The sequence below is a fragment of the Protomyctophum parallelum genome (assembly GCF_964188405.1).
Source record: "Protomyctophum parallelum genome assembly, chromosome: 10".
Classification (NCBI taxonomy): Eukaryota; Metazoa; Chordata; class Actinopteri; order Myctophiformes; family Myctophidae; genus Protomyctophum; species Protomyctophum parallelum.
The window spans coordinates 806,134-825,639 of NC_139704.1; the positions used below are offsets into that span (position 1 = coordinate 806,134).

Sequence of the window (19,506 nt, forward strand, 5' to 3'; positions counted from 1 at the left end):
TTCCAAAGTGATAAAAAACACTTACCCGATAGTAATCTGTATGCTTTCATCCAGACGAGGATATAAATGGAGTCCAGATAGTGGTCAGTTGTCTGTGTCCAAGTGTCCCCAATCTAAATGGACAACTGCAGTGTTCTGTGTTTTAAACCAAATTTAAAGTGCTCAGCCTACTATGCGAAACCCCACCCACCGCGCGCGCGCTCGCTCGCTCGCACACACACACACACACACACACACACACACACACACACACACACACACACACACACACACACACACACACACACATTGATTGATTGATTGATTGAAATATTTATTAACAGTTTCCATAATTACAGTACATTTCCAGCACAAACTCAATACAAAGACTGTTAACTGTGAGTGGACGACCCAATTAAGCATTATACACTTGTTTACATAAGAGGGTCCACCATGTTCAATTTATCAAAACATTTAGAGACGTACAAATAGACACTTCTATATAGTTAAAGAACAGAACAGGAATTCATCATAAAGGAAGCAAAAAGGAAAAAGATACACAGTGAGGGGAAAAGGGGGGGGGGCGGTGGTGGGGGGAGGATTCTGGGGCCAGTTTCGAATCGCAGCCGTCCGTAGGTGCCCTTTGAGAGCGGTTTTGAAGGAGTCAAGGGATTCACATGTCTTAATGACTGTTGGTAGGGCGTTCCACATTTTGGTGGCATTTAGGAGCGAAAATTATTTAGTCCCTTGTTTGTGCCGAATCTGATGGGTTGTACATGGTTTGTTGCACTCCCTCTGGTGTTGTGGGTGAACACACACACACACACACACACACACACACACACACACACACACACACACACACACACACACACAGTGTAATGCTTTATGGTGTTAATTGTTCTCAGTTAACAGGTTTGTCTAGGGCCAGTGCATAGGGAGGCGTTTCACTCAGAACGGGTTATTCTGGTTGACAAGACATGTTTCTGCCTACCAGTAGGATAGTAGGCTGCAGCCTCGCTGTGGAGACATATTGAAACGTATGTAGGTTATTCTGGTTGACATGTGTCTGCCTACCAGTAGGATAGTAGGCTGCAGCCTCGCTGTGGAGACATATTGAAACGTATGTAGGTTAATTATTCTGGTTGACATGTTCCTGCCTACTAGTAGGATAGTAGGCTGCCAGGCTATTTTTCCAGCCTCGCTGTGGAGACATATTAAAAAGTATGCAGTGGTGGAAAAAGTACTAAATTGTTTTACTTAAAGGACCACTTCACTGCACTTTTCAACCTTCATATAATGGAATGCCTTGCCCCTAGAGACTCATTTCTACAAAGCTGCATTCAACCCCCTACCCATGTGATTTGTGATTTCTTTATTGATCTCTTCTGTTATTGTTGTGATTTTGTGCATTATTGACAATGTATTTTATTCTATTGTGTGCCCCCTTGCTATGTCTTTATATATGTCTCTCTGTTAAAGCACTTTGTGACTGGTTCTATGTGTCTCTCTGTTAAAGCACTTTGTGACTGGTTCTATGTCTTTATATATGTCTCTCTGTTAAAGCACTTTGTGACTGGTTCTATGTGTCTCTCTGTTAAAGCACTTTGTGACTGGTTCTATGTCTTTATATATGTCTCTCTGTTAAAGCACTTTGTGACTGGTTCTTAAAAGGTGCTATACAAATAAAGCTTTATTATTATTATTATTATTATTATTATTATTATTATAATAGGTCCTCACTAATAATCACGATAAAATGGCACAATTTTTTTTCCTATACTCAGTCTGTGTCTCATATATAGGAGGGCTGTGGGCAGCTTAGAAACCGTCCTCCAGTGACATCATCATTAGGCAGATTTTTTTTAAACAAGATTTAAACGATGGCTTCCATTTTCGCATTGCACCTTTTCAGGACTAGAAAGCCTGCAGTTTCTATTAGCTTGTATTCCCCATCGATGATGTCACTGGAGGACGGTTTCTGAACTGCCCACAGCCCTCCTATGAGACATAGACTGAGTAGAACAAAATTGTGCCATTTTCTCATGATTATTAGTGAGGACCTACTATAATTATGGAGATAGGTTGAAAAGTGGTGAAGTGGTCCTTTAAGTAAAAGTACCAATACTGCAATTTACAACTACTTCGTTACAAGTAAAATGACGGAATTGAAAATGTACTTGAGTAAAAGTACAAACATATTGGCATCAAAATGTACTTAAAGTACTAAAAGTAAAAGTAGTCATATTGCAGAATGTCCTATTTCACAAGTTAAAATGTGTAGAAAATCTATTGAAAATAGCCGATCTACAAGCTCACAATGCTTCGCAACGTGAGGCATTGTGAGCTTGTAGATCGGCTTAAGTAAAAGTACTTAGTTACCTTCCACCCCTGACTGTAAGGGCTACTCAACTTGGCTCAGGGGCCACTCAGCTAAATACCAAATGTCCGAGGGCCGCACGCCCAAATAATGTTGGTCATATTGGATTTTTTGGTCAGCCACGACCTATATTTCCATCTAGGAAAGGCCAAACCTCATTGGACAAAATTATTGTCATGACATGGAATGATTAATAATGAAATTAAGTTACAAAATGAGGCTTTTATTCACACAATGTGAAGAGAACATGAACAGATTACTGTTGCAGTTAAATCAAATATCAGAGGTATAGACCAAGATGCCAATAGGCTACTATACTGAAATTAATAAGCCATATCACAGACTCATGGACTGGTACAAATAATAACATAGCCTATACCTATAAATTACAGTTTTGGCTGCATAGAGTCCATTATGATGAATTGAACACGGTGGACCCTGTTGTAAAACAAGTGTTTAATATATAGTGCTTTATGGTTTTGTCCACAATAAAGTAGCAGTTTTTCTAGTGTCTTTATTGTGCTTTCGTCTGAAATGTATAACCATTATACCTCATTGAACAGGTTTCTTTGACTATATGCATGCACCTCTTGGTACCACAGCACCTCAAAGGCCCTTGAAACAAGGCTCCAGACCTCCCAAAACAAACTGGTCAGGCTCCTACTTGGCCTCACCCCCCGAACCCACCTCACCCCTGCCCCCTTTGACGGGCTGGAATGGCTTAGAGTCGATGACAGAGTACAGCATCTTGCAATGGGATTGAGAGGGAGCATCCAGGGCCTGTAAATATTTACCAGGTGTTTATTTTCATGAAACATTATTCGGGTGAATATAAAGCATTCAAAATGCATGCAGGGCTTCACAGTTGGGTTAACCAGCTCAGAGGCTATTAGTGAGAAGAGATATATGTAGCCACTCCTCCTCCTCTTGTGCCTCTATCAGCTCCATACAACACGTACCAATTCTGACCTGAGATCAGATTCATACGAGGTTTCCACTGGACCCTCAAACTGTCCGCTAAAACAGCTAACTCAGTAATTGACAATATGTGACCAGATTTGACCGAGAGACTGCCATCGCGCAAATTCCAGCTTTTCACCAGAGGTTTTTAGTTAATAGCACAGGCACTCTTCACATACTAGAGCATGTCTGAAATAAGTGTCAGAGCTGAAATCGACATGTAAATATGAAATGAATGATTAAACATGTAGCTAGGGACCACAGAAGTGTTTTCTCGCTGTTTCTCTGCAAGACATTACTCTATAAGCCATATCTCCAAAACTGGTGGGTCAAACTGAACAACTAACATGTCAATTTGAAGCTATATGATTAAAAGAAATCCGATGGCAGTCCCTCAGTCAAATTTAGTCACATATAAGTCGCCAACGTTGATGAGGCAGAATTGCTTTGTTTTCAAAATATAAGGTTTTCTTCATTTCCTGAAAAATTAAAATCTTTCATTTCCCTGAAAAATTGACATTTTGGAGTTAGGTGGTTTTCTCCCCGACAGCAGAGATATTCAACATCACAGGAAGCAATCGAAGTAAAGCCTGTCTCAGTGCAAGGCCTCACGCGAAGCCGCGTCTAAATTTCGAGTCAAACCCCCAAAGCATGCGTTATGGTTAGGGTATAGACTACATGAGAAACAGATTATCATTTACATTTTTATTTTGTCAAAATGTTCTGCTCTGCTGCTGGCCTGCTGCATGCATATGAAGAGTACTGACCAATGAGCTGACTAGCTGAGCCTAGCGCCCTTCCAGACACCAGGTTTCATTGTCTTGCTTTCCATTTCCTATAGCTTAGAATCGCTGCCCCTTCTTCTGTGTGTCTGAATGGGAGCGAGTGACTGAGAATCACCATAACGCGCTGTCATTTTTCCACGACCCCAAAATACGGGATTAAGTGCGTCCCGTATCGGTTCATTACAGGACAGGTCTTTAAGCTGTCAAATACGATACAAACCCGTATTTTACGGGACGGTTGGCAACCCTACCCCCCTCTCCCCCGCCTCAAACAAAAAAGTTTGGTCAAACCATGTGACTTCCATTGGAAATGCATTGGGGCGGCCATTAAACACAGACAAGACACATGTTGTGTGCATGTTGCAACAGTGTGAGTGAGGCCTAAACAGATCAGACCAACATGTTCCGTTTTAACCACATTTTCACCACTTTTCAAAAATAGCAGACCTACAAGCTCATAGCATGAATAAAGAAGGGTTTTACATAGAATAAAAAAAAAACATTTCTTTGACTTTGCGACAGACATAGTAAGTGCCTGTTTGTACTACATACTACATGCACAATCATTTGGCTTTCAAGTGCATCTGCTGATTTGCGGACTAAAGCCTTGTCTGAATTACACGCGGTCCTCGGTTCCAGATGCAGTCGATAAAAGGAAGGGTAAGTGATTTCCTTTGGTTATTAAAATGAGTGTTAAATAGCTCTATATTGTGATAGTGCTCATTGCTCAGTAACGGGAGTGTCCATGTCTCTCCAGCTATTTGTTGAACAGAAAATACATTTTAAGTTTGGGATACAAATCAGGATAGAGAACTCAGTCATGACGATTTCTGTCAGAAGCAGCTGAGGGCTGATTTGACACGGCCTTCATTCACCATCAATGATTGGAGCTCATAGCGCGCCACCGAGTGGCGCGCTATGAGTTTGTAGATCTGCCATTTTTCAATAGCAGATCTACCCGTCCCGCCCCCAAAATGGGTTAACATCCATGCGCGTGACATCATCGTACCTGGAAGTTATGCGGGAACGCCCACTGAGTGGCAAAAAACTACTTTCTGGCCTTGACAAACCATTCATCCAAACAGAAAAGTCCTGTCTGATTGCATTAAACAATGTTAAACTCACCAACATCGCAGCTGTACGAAAAGCTTGAATTATCCTCTTTCTATCGGCAAAGGTTTTGTTTCATAAAAATCCACCATAGAAATGTCATGAGCTACTTTCTGTCAAGAAATGCCCTGCATTTGATTATTTGTCTAAGTGTCAGAGTTTGGAAGTGGTTGTTTTCAATAACACAACATGTTGCTGCCTCCTGCATTATGTGACATTTAGAAACAGGTGGTACGGCAGGACGGTTGAGTGATTTACAACGAGCGCTTCCAAACTCCAACACTTGGTGAGGGGGGGCGTGTCCTGATGGGAAAATCATGCATGTGCATACTCTCTATTGTCATTATGCTAGGAACAGCTGTTGTTGATGGATGATTGTAGTGCGTCACTAAAGCGGTGTATTTCGATTGGGCCTTTGCAAGCAGACTCCGGAAAGAAAGAAAAATACAGGGAAGACATATTTCAATATTATAACCACACCTGGGGGTCTATTAGAGTAATGTTAACTCCATAGATAGATACACAACACCTGGGGGTCTATTAGAGTAATGTTAACTCCATAGACACATACACAACACCTGGGGGTCTATTAGAGTAATGTTAACTCCATAGACACATACAAAACACCTGGGGGTCTATTAGAGTAATGTTAACTCCATAGACACATACAGAACACCTGGGGGTCTATTAGAGTAATGTTAACTCCATAGACACATACAGAACACCTGGGGGTCTATTAGAGTAATGTTAACTCCATAGACACATACAGAACACCTGGGGGTCTATTAGAGTAATGTTAACTCCATAGACACAATGTTTAAACAATTTTAACATTAACAACATTTTAACAAATAATGCAAAAACATAAAAATAGTATATTTCATTTATCTCATTTAAAAAAACATCAATCTCAATCTCGATTTTATCAATTCTTGTTTAAAAGATCCATCTGTATAACAAAACAAAATACACACATAAATGGATGCACCTGGGACGTATCCTCAGTGATGTATCCCAAGGTCATCGGGGTTTCGGGTCTCGCAACATCATACCCCTCACTCAGGTGACCCAGCCGGGAGTGATCAAGTCCCGACTTACAGTACGTCCCAGTAGCTACCCTCGATAAGTCCCATTAGGGAAAAACCAGGGCCACACAATCCGTTCCTCCTGAACTACTCTGCCGGGACTGGGAGGTACCATTCTGGCACATGGAAGGACTAGGCTCTGTGGGTTGACACCTGTCCGGGCCCCTCCTACGTCTCACCAGGTCCACTCCTGCTCTCACCAGGTCAGGCCCTGTGCGTTGGACCAGACTCCCAGCACCAGGCACTTTATTCAGGAATGGTGGATTCTCAAGCCACAACGGTTCCTCAGGCTCCACCTTGCCCTTGGTGGTGCCGCAGACTCCGCTTGAGGCTTGCATGGCCCTCCTAAAGGCCTCACCGTGGGTTTGTTGGGCTTCTTCCTCACGGAAGACACAGGCTGGGGCGCTAACCCATACCGCTCCCGGGTGCCGTCTAATTTCCGGCTGCCACCCGTCTCTCCGGTGGTCACCAGACTATTCCTGGTAGACTTTTGTACCCTATTTATTGGATCAGATTGGCTCCAGAAGGGGGCACTGTTTGTTTATTGCAGACCATAGGTTGCAGATTACTATGAAAGCCTGTCAGTCCGTCACGCCACCATATATGGCTGTCAGTCTGTCATGCCCCGTGACACGTCATGCCGCCAAATATGGCCGTCAGTCTGTCACGCCTCATGACACGCTCCATGTATGTCCGTCACAACACTGACCTCATCAAACCCTGTATAGCCATACATGGAGAAGACAGGTTTAGGTTTATTTTATTTGTTTGCTGATGTATGTATGATAGCCTTTCATAAGGGGTAAAATGGGCTACATTATGCTTGCATCTGTACTTTTTTCTGGGGGGGTCTTCATCAAAACCGATTAACAAGCTCACAACGTGGGGTGATGAGTTTATAGGTCTGCTATCTTTGGCAAATGTTCCCCTAATAAACATTTATAAGGAGTGTTATGAATGAAGCATAATGCATTATATTGCATTATAAATGTGATTGTTATGCATTACAGAATTGACCTTTAAATAAAGTGTTACTGTTCCAAATCAATCCCAAACATGGAGTTCCATTCTGACATAATCGATGTGACCTCAGTCGGGCACAACCACAGATATGCCCCCACTGAGCACTCCTTTCAGTTCATGTCATATAGAGACACCACAAGCATGTCGCTCCCATCAGGAGCATGGCGGCGGAGAGCTCTCTCTGTGTGGCTGCTCGTGTTTGCAGCAGCGGTATGCTGGCATCTCGGCTGTTTTGTTGTCTGCAGAGAGCAGCAGGCGACGTTCCCGCCTTCACAGGACATCATCTCGGAGGGAGAGGCTGAGGAGGTGTGTGAACCACGCCCAGAGGTTGACCCGGCTACACATGTTTTGACAGAGGAGGAGGAGCAGGATCACAAGGCCTCGAGAGTTGACGGGGCGGTCGCAGAAGTGAAGCTGGGGGCAAAGAAGGACGCAGAGGCTGCTGCTGCAGGATCCTTCCCCGCAACCAGCTTCACCTCTGCCACTGGCTCACGTACCGGAGTTCCAGACACTCCTGATAATCAGGGCCAGCATACATCCTTCAGTTCTGAGCCCTCCCCTGCATTCCCTGGCACGGTGGCTACCCCAGAGGATGCATCGTCTACAGAGAGGCCCTGCATCCTTTCTTTACAGGACCAGACCCTCAGCAGGGTTTCAGACGATGTTGCGTTTGACGGGTCTAGGCCTGAGCCCGGTGACGCTGATGTAGCCACAACTGACTGCCAAGCAGGCGAGGCCAACTCTTATGACCATGCAAGTCCTTCGATGGTCTTGGAGAACACTTCCAGTGATCATGCTGTGGGCACCAATACCCACACAGACCCAGCATTGAGTCCTCAGCCTGCACATAACACACATACTCTTGGGGACAACACGTCGCACACGCTAAAGGAACAGGGTTTTAGTCCTCCAGATGCAGATTCCGGCATGCGGAACAAAAAACAGGAGGACAACCTCACATTTGATGAGTGGAAGAGAAAAGTGATGGAAGTAGAGAAAGAGAAGACTCAGGCCACATATACCTCTTCTAATGGAAGCTCTGCTCCTGTGAAAGTGCAGAACTTCAACAACTATGCATCTGTGAAATGTGGTGCCAAGATCCTGGGCTCTAACCCAGAGGCTACGAGCACCTCCACCATACTGATGGAAAACATGGACATGTACATGTTAAACCCTTGCAGTAAAAATATCTGGTTCATCGTTGAGCTCTGTGAGCCTATTCAGTTGAAGCAGTTTGATATTGCCAACTTTGATCTCTTCTCTTCTGCTCCCAAAGACTTCCTGGTCTATATCAGTGACAGATATCCAACCAACAAGTGGCTGAAGCTGGGGACCTTTCATGGCCGGGACGAACGTGCAGTGCAGAGCTTCCCTTTGGATGAGCATCTGTATGCCGAGCATGTGAAGATATTCACTAAGTATATAAAGGTGGAAGTGTTATCTCATTTTGGCTCAGAGCATTACTGTCCTCTGAGTCTCATAAGGGTGTTTGGGACCAGCATTTTGGAAGAATTAGAGGAGATAGCGGACACCTCGGATCTGGACAATGAACTTGATTATACTTCTAACTATGTACCAACTGAGATCAATTCTTCCAATAATCATATTGAATCGGCCAAAGGTGTTGTGTTGGTGAACATGGTGAACACTGCCGTCAAAGCTCTTGGGGCTACTTCGGAGATGAGGGAGCTAATCCCTATATCATCTTTGGAACTGAACATAACTGAGCCTCGATTGCAAACTGACAACACAGAGGCTACTTCAACCACTGCAACTGTTGCCCAAATGCCTGATGCAGATGAGATTGAGGTCTCTGCAGACTCTGATATCCCTGTAACGGAAGCCCCCCAATCAGACCTCCCTGCTCCACAGTTGCTTACCACTGAGACCACTGAACTGGAGCGCTACCCAGTGGAGGACAGGATCCTCTCACGTATACCAGAAGAAGACGAATCAAACAGCTCTACCATCACTCTTATTGAGGACGAAGATGAAGAGCTGAAGGTACCCGCACGCCCTCCCCACACTGAGGTAAACCCACCCAGGGGCAAGGAGCAGGACCCTGAGAGAGCGTCCAGTCACTCAGGGATGCCATACGGTCGAGGCGACTTCACAGAGGGTCAGATAGAGTCTGTGTCTGAGCCTCCCCTGTTGGAGTCAGGTCAGACAACAAGCCTTCCCAAAGCCGGTTCCTTACAGCCCCCCGTTGCGACAGATTTACCCCAGCTGTCCACGAAAGGCTTGCGCAACGGGCTGAGGGAGAGCCAGGGAAGGCCTACTGTCACTATGAGTGTCTCGGCCCCTGTCGCTGTCGGACCCACCATCTCTGTGATCCCAGCAGAGGACAAGCCTATGACGGATTTAAATTCACCCGGACAACATTCCCCCATCCATGCGTCAGCGGCTGCAGATTTGGCTCATGTTGGGAAGCAACCAAACACCACTTCTGAACAGCAGCCTGCCTCTCCAGCAGTACCACTGCTATTCGCCGATGGCCAGCTTCCTCACCCTACCACGCCTCCCTCCTCCCACACACACTCGGAGCTAAACGCAGAGATCCACAACGTAACAGAGGGAGACGGAAACCAGGCGCACGGCTCCAGCCAGAAGGACTCCGTGTTCATGAGACTCAATAACAGGATCAAGGCCCTGGAGATGAACACGTCACTCAGCGGCCGCTACCTGGAACATCTCAGCCAGCGGTATCGGAAGCAGACGGAGGAGATGCAGAAGGCATTTAACGAGACCACCAGTAAGCTTCAGAACACGTCCAGGATGGCAGAAGAACAGGACCGGCGGCAGACGGAGTCCATCCAGTCCCTGCAAAGCCAGATGGACAACGTCACACAACGGGTTCTCAATCTGTCTGTCAGGGTCAGCCACCTGCAGAGTGAGCTGTATGACAGACAGAGATATCTGCAAGCGTCTCTCATGCTGTGTCTGTTCCTGGCGCTCATTCTGTGCACCGCTCACCGCTACACCTCTACAGCTGTCGTCCAACAGGATCTGCTAGCAAAGCCAAAGCCAGAGCCCTCTGAGCCCAGAAGCGGCAGCTCCGGCGGTTGTGAGAGGCAAGGGACCACCCTCTTATCTCTGGAAGTGGACAGAACTGAGCCTCTGTTAGATGAAGAAGTGCAGAGATTGAAATGGATAGCATATGATACCGACTTCCCACCAGCCCAGATGGACGCTAGATTCAAACGATGGATTTGGGAGGGTATAACAACATACTGTCTGATTTCATCCAATACAGGCCTGGAAAGCTTCCAATATCTGAAAGACAAACACGACTTAGAAAAACAGGATTTTACAGTTAAGGCACCATTTTGAGAAAAACATAAAAACAGACAAACCTGAAACTGATCTGATTTACATCTTTACAGAAGCTTATAAAGGTGAAACCACCAAAAAACTATATTCGAATATATTTTCTGCTAAAAATCATTCCACATCATATGTCAAACTTAAATGGGAAAAGGAGGCGAATATAACCATCACAGAAGAGGAATGGCTGAATATATATAATATGATATCCACAACCACTAGTTCTGGCCTATGGAGAGAATTTTCATGGAAAAACATGATTAGGTTCTTCATTACACCGAAAATAAAAAGCCTACAGAGTGGGACACCGGAAGCAGGGAACTGTTGGAGGAAATGTAACAATGCAATGGCTGACCACTTCCACGTATTCTGGGACTGCCCAAGAATACAACAATTCTGGCTAGAAATAGTATCGGACATTAACGCAATAATGGGTTTTGAGATTGAATTTGAATTTACAAGTGTCTATCTGTGTAACATACCAGAGGACCTTAATACCCCAGACAAATACCTTCTTAAAATGCTGCTAGTGGCAGCAAAAAAGCTATAACCAAGAAGTGGCTAGATAAAAGCCCGCCTAAGAAAGGAGAGTGGACAGCCATTGTACGAAACATATATGAAATGGAGGAACTTACTTTCGCCGTTAGGATAAGCACGGAAAGGTTTTACAGATACTGGCTGAAATGGATATTATACATGGGAATATATATTTTGTAAAGACTTTATTTATTGTTTTATTCTACCGATGTGTGATTATCATGAACCCTATACTTGGAAACGAACAAACTAAGACATTCTGAAACTACTCAAAGAGGTTTCCCTTACTCTCCTGGAACTGTAAGACCCGTTACACTGTGAAAATTAATAACAAGAAATGTAACAAAGGACTTGTAACAATTACGATAATTATGTACTGTGATGCCCTACGTGACCCACCTGTTTACTGAAAAATCAAAATAAGAACAAAGTAAAAAAAAAGAGAAAAAAAAGTAATGTAACAAATTTGAAATGCAATGCAATGTCGATGTCTTTTTTATTTTCATTTTATGTTTTTTTTTCCTTTTTTGTATGTTTGTGGTGTTATTGTGACTACTGTATGTTTTCTTTGTCTTTCCGTCTTGAAAAATCAATAAAATGTTAAGTTTAAAAAAAAAAGAACTGAGCCTCTGTTGCAAACTGATGACAAAACAGAGGCTGCTGCAGCCGCCACTACAACCGTGGCCCCGACGCCTGATGTAGAAGATGTAGTCTATACTAGACTCTGGTATCCCTGCACCAGAAGCTCACCCGCCAGACATCCCTACTCCACAGTTACTGCTCACTGAAACTATTGAACTGGAGCATCCCCCAGTGGAGGACACACCTTTACCAGAAGAATCAATCAGCTCTACCATCGCCCTCCAGGGTAAGGAAGAAGTTGAGTACCAAGAGCTCAAGGAGACGGAGACTAAGGAGGAGCATGAGTAATACGTGTGAAATATTATGAGATTTCATTTCCGAAATCACGAGATAAATGTCTGCGGTGCGGTGCGTCATCCATAATTTAATTGTACCCGCTGCTATATTGACCTAAATAGTGTTATACGAATCATCAACGAAGATGGGATGATTTAAGAAAAAGTTATGTCTGAGTGCAGTGCTGCCTGGTTATTAACTTTAGTTAAACTTGCAGAGTCACATCTTCTGATAATTGTACTTGAATGTTGGCATGTAATAATAATCCTGTCTAGGGTTTCATTAGCACAAAAGTGACAAATAGTCTACAGATTGTTGTTACGCTGCTGATCATTGTGAAGTTGCCCGAGGGCCAAGGCTCCAAAAACAGCCAGCGATGCTTTTTGTGGATTTTATTCCTCCCAATTCCAGCTGCAGTGCAGATATTCACAATGAACAAATATCAAACTGCAAAAATAATAATGGCCAAAAATACAAAATAAAGAACTCCAAAATACTTAACGCATGTTGCCTGCCCAAACATAACTGACTAGCTCTGCCTGCAGTCTCCCCTTTATAGGAGAGGATCCTACCACCCACAGAGAAGCAATTAAACATACACAGCTTATCTACAAGCTCACAGCTGAACATGAATAAGTAACCCCATACCGTACATAGATGTTCTATTTTACAACATCATATGGGACATTTGCATTCATCTCCCCAGATAATAGAAATACTTTGCTCATTGACATTGTGAAATGACACTGTGAATGACATTGTGAATGACATTAACCCATTCTGACCTGAGATCAGATTCTAAAAAATGTCAGTCGTTCTTCGATTTTTCAAAAATAGCAGACCTACAAGCTCGTATCGCGCCACTCGGTGGCGCGCTATGAGCTTGTAGATCTGCTATTTTTCAATAGCTAAAGCATAACATGATGCCAACACCAAAATGGGTGCCCGGTCAGAATGTCTGAGCCCTGCTCTGGTTCAGCAGCTCAGATCCAGATAGAAGAGTGCCAGCACTGGAGAGGCCAGTGACAAACACTGAGATAACCACAGGTTACAATAAACCGAATGTTTTCCCTGCAAGTCTGTGTGTATCATTTCATTTGTACATCATTATGAAACCTGAATAAATTGTGAATGCATTCATCAACAGTATTGACATTATATGATAGGACCTGTCTGCCCCACTACCCACAGTCTGTGTGGTGTGTGTGTGTGTGTGTGTGTGCAATGTCCTTAATCAGTGTGTGTGTGTGTATAGGGCTTCATGCACATTTTCAGCGTCACCTTGTTTTTTTTTCTTCCTTCGTGGGCCTCCATGGCATCTGGTGCCCCCGATGCAGTGCACCAGTTGCACTGTCGATATTTACGCCACTGGGGTAACCGGATATCGGTAATTCCTGTGTTCGGCCCCGGGGCTGCCAAATCTACATATTGAAGTGTACCTGAGCAAGACACTTAAACCAGGCCCCCCAGAGTGGCTTGTAAATGTTTCCTGCGGACAGGTGAAATACATGCATGAGCAAAATAGTGTGTTTAACACAGAGCGCTCGTTCATGAATCGATTCAGGCACGTTCATGGAGTCTGCATGTCCACATTTTGTGCCCCAGTGGAGGACACACCTTTACCAGACTAGGCAGAATCGTCCGCTTGTTGGGCACCAAAACTTTGTGACCCACATACGGGTAAAAACTGATGATCTATGAATTCCAGGAATCTCTGTCTATCAGTCTGTCTGTTTTGTGGCCGTCTCTCGATATGCCCAAATATAGAGATGACTGACATCATACTACGGACGTCATAGTACTGTCATCATACTACGGACGTCATAGTACTGACATCACACTACGGATGTCATAGTACTGACATCATAGACTTACATCCAAATAGAATTCGTAGACTGCCTTAATATAGGCGTAGAGTAGTTGTAGACTAGGAGAGTGGTGCCATTGAGGGGGCAGAAAACAGCCCAGTGACGTGGTTCATACTCGTTTGTCACTCGTGTGAGTCCAATGCATTCCATAAACTTCCGGTTCAGTCCTTTGACACTCTTCACCAATCTATAGTCTATATAGAAGACTGGCCCATGAAGTGAATGGAGATGTCATGACTCAATGGCTCTGGGCTACATGAGTGACTTCAAAGGTTGCTTGGTGTCAGTGTAATACACTAATACACTTAGGATCGGGCAGCTTTGTAAGCTAATGACACATTGGTTTCATTAACAGTAACTTTCTCCATTCATTGTCAATGGGAATTTAATGTTTGTGATAGGCCAAAAATAGACACTAATCCAATTTGCTCAGATATGACGTAACATTCTCCATGGCATTGTCAATGGGAATTTAATGTTTGTGTAAGACAAAGAATATACACTTATAGCTGAATATAGAGGGGCTAGCGCCCCGCAAAAACACATTGAACTGATGTCTGCGTTTTTCCCGACACTGCTGCTGTGTGTGTACGGCTTCTTCTCAAGCCTCAGGCCGTCAGAGCCTTTCCTCACCGCGTTCCTCATTGGACCCGACAAGAACCTCACTGACACGCAGGTGGTGCATGAAATCTACCCGATATGGACCTACTCCTATCTGGTGCTGTCCTTCCCCGTGTTCCTGGCCACGGACTACTTCCGCTACAAGCCTGTTGTGATCCTGCAGGCAGCCAGCTTAGTAGCGACGTACTCCATGCTGCTGGTGGCTCGGGGTGTGCTGGCCATGCAGCTGATGGAGTTCACCTTCGGCCTGGCCTCAGCCACTGAGGTGGCTTACATCTCCTACATCTACAGTGTGGTGGAGCCGGCCCACTACCAGAGGGTGAGTGGGTACTGTCGCGGCGTCAGCCTGCTGGGCTCGGCGGCAGGCTCCCTGATGGGACAGCTCCTAGTGTCCGAGCTCCACGTCCCCCTGCGGTGCCTGGTCGCTATGACCCTGGGATCAGCCGTCCTGGCCTTCCTGGCCCCCTGGCTTCTGCCTGTAGCCAGCGAGAGCTTGTTCTTCCACAGGAACCCTGAGATGGGCGAGGAGGCGGAGCTTCAGGGGGACGACGGTGGCCCCGGGAGAAAAGCGCCTCGGAGCATCGAGGATGCCGTGACGTCCCCTGAGGCCGGCGAGGCTGGAGGGAGACGCAGCGGGAGCCTGATGGAAGTGCCGCGCCTCCTGTGGGAGAACTTCATCCAGTGCTACTCGTGCCGCCCCCTGCTGGCCTGGTCGCTGTGGTGGGCCCTGTCCACCTGCGGCTACTTTCAGGTGATCAACTACGCCCAGGCCCTTTGGGAGGAGCTCCTGCCCTCGCAGGACTTTGCAATCTACAACGGCTATGTGGAGACACTCTCCACTATGCTCGGCGCATTGGCGGCGTTCGCTGTGGGCCATGCTCAGGTGTCCTGGGCCGTGTGGGGAGAGCCAGCCCTCTGCGTGTTCTCCACGATCATGGCCGTGGCAGTCTACGCCATGAACACGGTGAGGAACATCTGGGTGTGCTATGGTTCCTACATCGTCTTCAAAGCCGCCTACATGCTGCTTATCACCATCGCCTCGTACCAGATAGCGGCTAGCTTGAGCGTGCATCGCTACGCCTTGGTTTTTGGAGTGAATACCTTTGTGGCTCTACTGCTGCAGTCTCTGCTCACATTAGTGGTGGTGGACAGCAGTGCTGGCTTAGGCCTCCCCATCTTCACCCAGTTCCTCATCTATGCCAGCTACTTTGCTGCCATCACCACAATCTTCCTCCTGGCGGGGCTCTACAGGCTAGCCTCCAGGGGACGCTCTACACCGCATTCAGATCCCCCCCAAAGAAACAATAAACTTCAATTATGTACTGCGTAATAAAATGGATAAATAAACATGCTCTGAAAAAGATTAATTAAACACATTGCCTGCCATTGACGAGATATTGTCAATTAAAATAGACCTTTTGTCTGCCAATGACAAGATATCTTTATCCAAAATGTACCGGGGCCGTTAATTATGGCGCGTGAATAAAGCTTGTTTTGATTCGTTGTTTCAGTTAAACAATATGGCATCAGACATAGCAATTGCCCTAAAGCATGATGGTTCTCCAATTCCAGTCTCCTCACGGAGGCCAGAATTAAAGTTCAAACTAGAGTTCCCAACAGGCCCGAAAATTAAGGCCCGGCTCTACCTGGGCCCTCATCAAACCCTGTACATTCAATACACTGCTCCCGCTGCCACCCTTATATCTCCATATATGCAGCTGACCTGCTCTGACATTCCATATCTTGATCTGACCTCATCACACCCTGGCAGTCAGGCATCTTACTGGTATACAAGTCGACATTTTGGTTAATGCCCTAATAAGTACTATGACATCATTACTATGACATGGAGTCTGAACCTCCAGTAAGTTTAGGCTGGCTGACGGGCCTAGAGAGCTGCCTTCTTCTACACAAAGAGTTCTTCCAACTCTTGATGTCAGCCGTTCACCGTTAAATATGCAACTAAACTGTGTTGAACATACTAAGTGTTAAACATACTACTAAACTCTCTCCAAAATGTTTTTGTCATCTGTTGTTGTTCGCTCTGCTGTGTCGCTAACGGCCAGACACGCAAGGAGTAGTTTGCATGGATCTGCAGCCCGTGCCGGTGCCGGAGGCGTGTTCGTGCACAGGGACACGCCTGACAACAACGCAGACACTCCTTTCCAATTCACAGACGAGAACAAAAGGCGCGTCGAGACGATCATCTCAAACTACCCGGCGGGACACAAGCAAGCGGCAATGCTCCCCGTGTTGGACCTGGCCCAGAGGCAGCACGGAGGGTGGCTCCCCGTCGCGGCCATGAACAAGGTCGCAGAGGTTCTGGGAGTCGCCCCGATGAGAGTGTACGAGGTAGCGACGTTCTACACCATGTTCCTGCGTCGGCCGGTGGGGAAACACTTCATTCAGATCTGCACTACCACGCCGTGCATGCTCTGCGGCTCGGACGGAATCGCTGAGGCACTCCAAAAGAAGCTGGGCATCACGGTGGGAGAGACCACGCCGGACAAGATGTTCACGCTGATAGAGGTGGAATGCCTCGGAGCCTGTGTGAACGCCCCGATGGTTCAGATCAACGACAACTACTACGAGGATCTTACTCCCAAGGACATGGACAAGATCGTTGACGAGCTCCGAGCAGGCAGGATTCCACCACCAGGCCCGAGGAGTGGCCGCTTCTCCTGTGAACCTGCAGGCGGCTTGACTAGTCTGACGGAGCCTCCGACAGGACCGGGGTTTGGAGTGAGACCAGACCTGTAGTCTGACGGATCCCTCAATTCATTGTCTGTCCTGAATCTGTTACGGTTCGCTCTCCATCACCTCTACATCCATGTGCTGTGGGTGTTCTGGGCACTTCAGCGCCGCCAGAGGACTCCAGAGCACTCCACAGCGCCTCTCTCCGTTGCAATCTCCCCACCTGGATGTCGTCTGCAATCACCTGATGAGCCTACAAAAGGCAGGCCTGTCTGCAGCTCGCCGCCAGTTCTTCCCCAGTCTGTGTTTCCGGGACCCGAGCTCTGTGGACCCCCCCGTGTTTGTGAATAAAAACCTGCCCGGGGGAGCTTTAATCTGCTTTGCCTCTCCTTGCTGTGCTTTTGGGTCACCACACTCGAATCATAACAGAATCCTGATGAAGGTCTAATCGACCGAAACGTCGACCCAATAATAATGTCTGTATAGGTCCAAAGTTCACGTGTAGATGTTTTTGTGCATTTTGATCAAAGATCCTGGGAGGAATTTTGCATTTTCAATTGAGTGCTATAGCGCCACCCTTTGGCCAATGGTCATGGGCTTCGCATAGTCACCTTTTGGCATGGGCCCTCTACCAGATTCCTGCGTTTCACGAAAACCTTCTGCACGGTTCAGTCAGAACAATCCTTTTTGGCGGAAGGAGAAGAAAACCCCCCCCACAAAAACCAAAGTCACTTTGTGACTTGTTGGTCCCTTAAATAGCTGATTGGCATCTATATTTGAAATAGGTCTTAAGAGGTAATTAATTCATAATCTATTTAGTAAGTTTCGGTCAGAGTAAGAGTAGCCTACCTTCCTATAAATGTAGTGGAGACAAAAGTACAATAAAGTGAAAGTCAAGAGCTTGCAATAAATAAATACCACCAAAAACACCTGTGGTGACACCAGTTGGCTGTGAAAACAAACACTAACAGACAAGAATGCTCAATGTTTCAAGGTCAAAAAAACTTTATTAGGCCGGCCATGCGTTCACTTTATGACAACCAGCGTTTGGCAAACATTAGGTTAGGTGCTTCTGGTAAACTGACTTTAAACACAAGAGAAAAGCAGGCACTACTACAGGGGGGAAAAGCAACATTTGGGGGATTAACTAATATAAGGCTACATATAAAATCATGTAATCCATTGTTTACAGAACTAGTGTAGTTTTAACCACTACAACACATCAAAACCGTCACTCATATCCGCCAGCAGGCAATTTTTAGTATTAGTATTTGCCAATGGCTGATTCGCGTCTGGCTTATTAGCCAGGCTATAGAGGTTTGGACCAATGGGAATTAATCCTTGATTTGTTCTATGCTGGATTCTAATTCAGACTAAAGCTTCATACAATGTTTAAAACCAGGCAAAATTGTGACAAGCAAGTTAAAAACGCACAAATATTGGTAAATAAATAGCGAGTGAAACTCAGTGCAATTTCAGAATTAAACAAAAAACAAATTATTTTGGCAAATTATATTTCCATGTGGCACAGGGACTGGCATGGACATCAGCAGCCCTATTGTTGTCAATAAAAAATCCTTCATACACTAACATCAATGGATAGGCTACATCTATTCTGCCAAATGCAGTAACTATGAAACTATTGAAATTGTTTCCATTGATCAGCCAAATGTGTTATCCGGCATATAATAGAAATAGAAATTAGTGTGGTTAGTGTAGGCAACATACTATTCTACTGTTCTGAGAACTTTTGTCACCTAAAGCAAAGTGTTTTTTGGATTCAGTTCAATGGATTTGTCATGTAATCTTTTCTGTAATTCCAAAAGTTGATTTTATGTCCTTTTTTTCCTGAGGCTAATTTGACCTTTGGGATACACAGCATTAATCTCATCTATAGATGGGAAAATAAATTTTAAACACGATTTTGAATGAAGAGACAAAAAATATTTTAAGTATTTGCAGAGTGCACATAGGGTTAATTGAAAAATGTAAATAAATTCCCATTTCCTTCCTTTAGTCATTACAACGGCCTATCTCACATATACACATTTCCCCATGTACTTAGTCCCTTGTTGCTGCTGACCGCTACTGGTTGGTTGGTTCGGGAGGAACACGCGCGTCTCGTCCGATAAATGGGACATCACCAGTCCACTTCTTTTCACCTGACAGTGAAACGTTTCACCAATCACCGGAAGGACGTAATGCATGCAGAGGACAACAGA

General features: G+C 45.3%; 3 protein-coding genes across 3 annotated transcripts in view; all 3 read left to right on the plus strand.

The window, feature by feature from the left end:
• The window catches only part of LOC310865222 (protein NLRC3-like), a gene marked incomplete at both ends in the record, with an annotated part of 239,975 nt that overhangs the window by 33,756 nt on the left and 186,713 nt on the right, over positions 1-19,506 (plus strand). The window lies entirely within an intron of this gene.
• On the plus strand, positions 14,523-15,920 carry LOC310865174 (thiamine transporter 1-like; the record flags this gene model as incomplete). Its single annotated transcript, XM_083774199.1, has 1 exon — positions 14,523-15,920. One exon carries the CDS (start codon positions 14,523-14,525, stop codon positions 15,918-15,920), a length of 1,398 nt encoding a protein of 465 aa, XP_083630325.1.
• Positions 16,607-17,350, plus strand: LOC310865328 (NADH dehydrogenase [ubiquinone] flavoprotein 2, mitochondrial-like; the record flags this gene model as incomplete). Its single annotated transcript, XM_083774368.1, has 1 exon — positions 16,607-17,350. The coding sequence occupies one exon, from the start codon at positions 16,607-16,609 to the stop codon at positions 17,348-17,350; it is 744 nt and encodes a 247-aa protein (XP_083630494.1).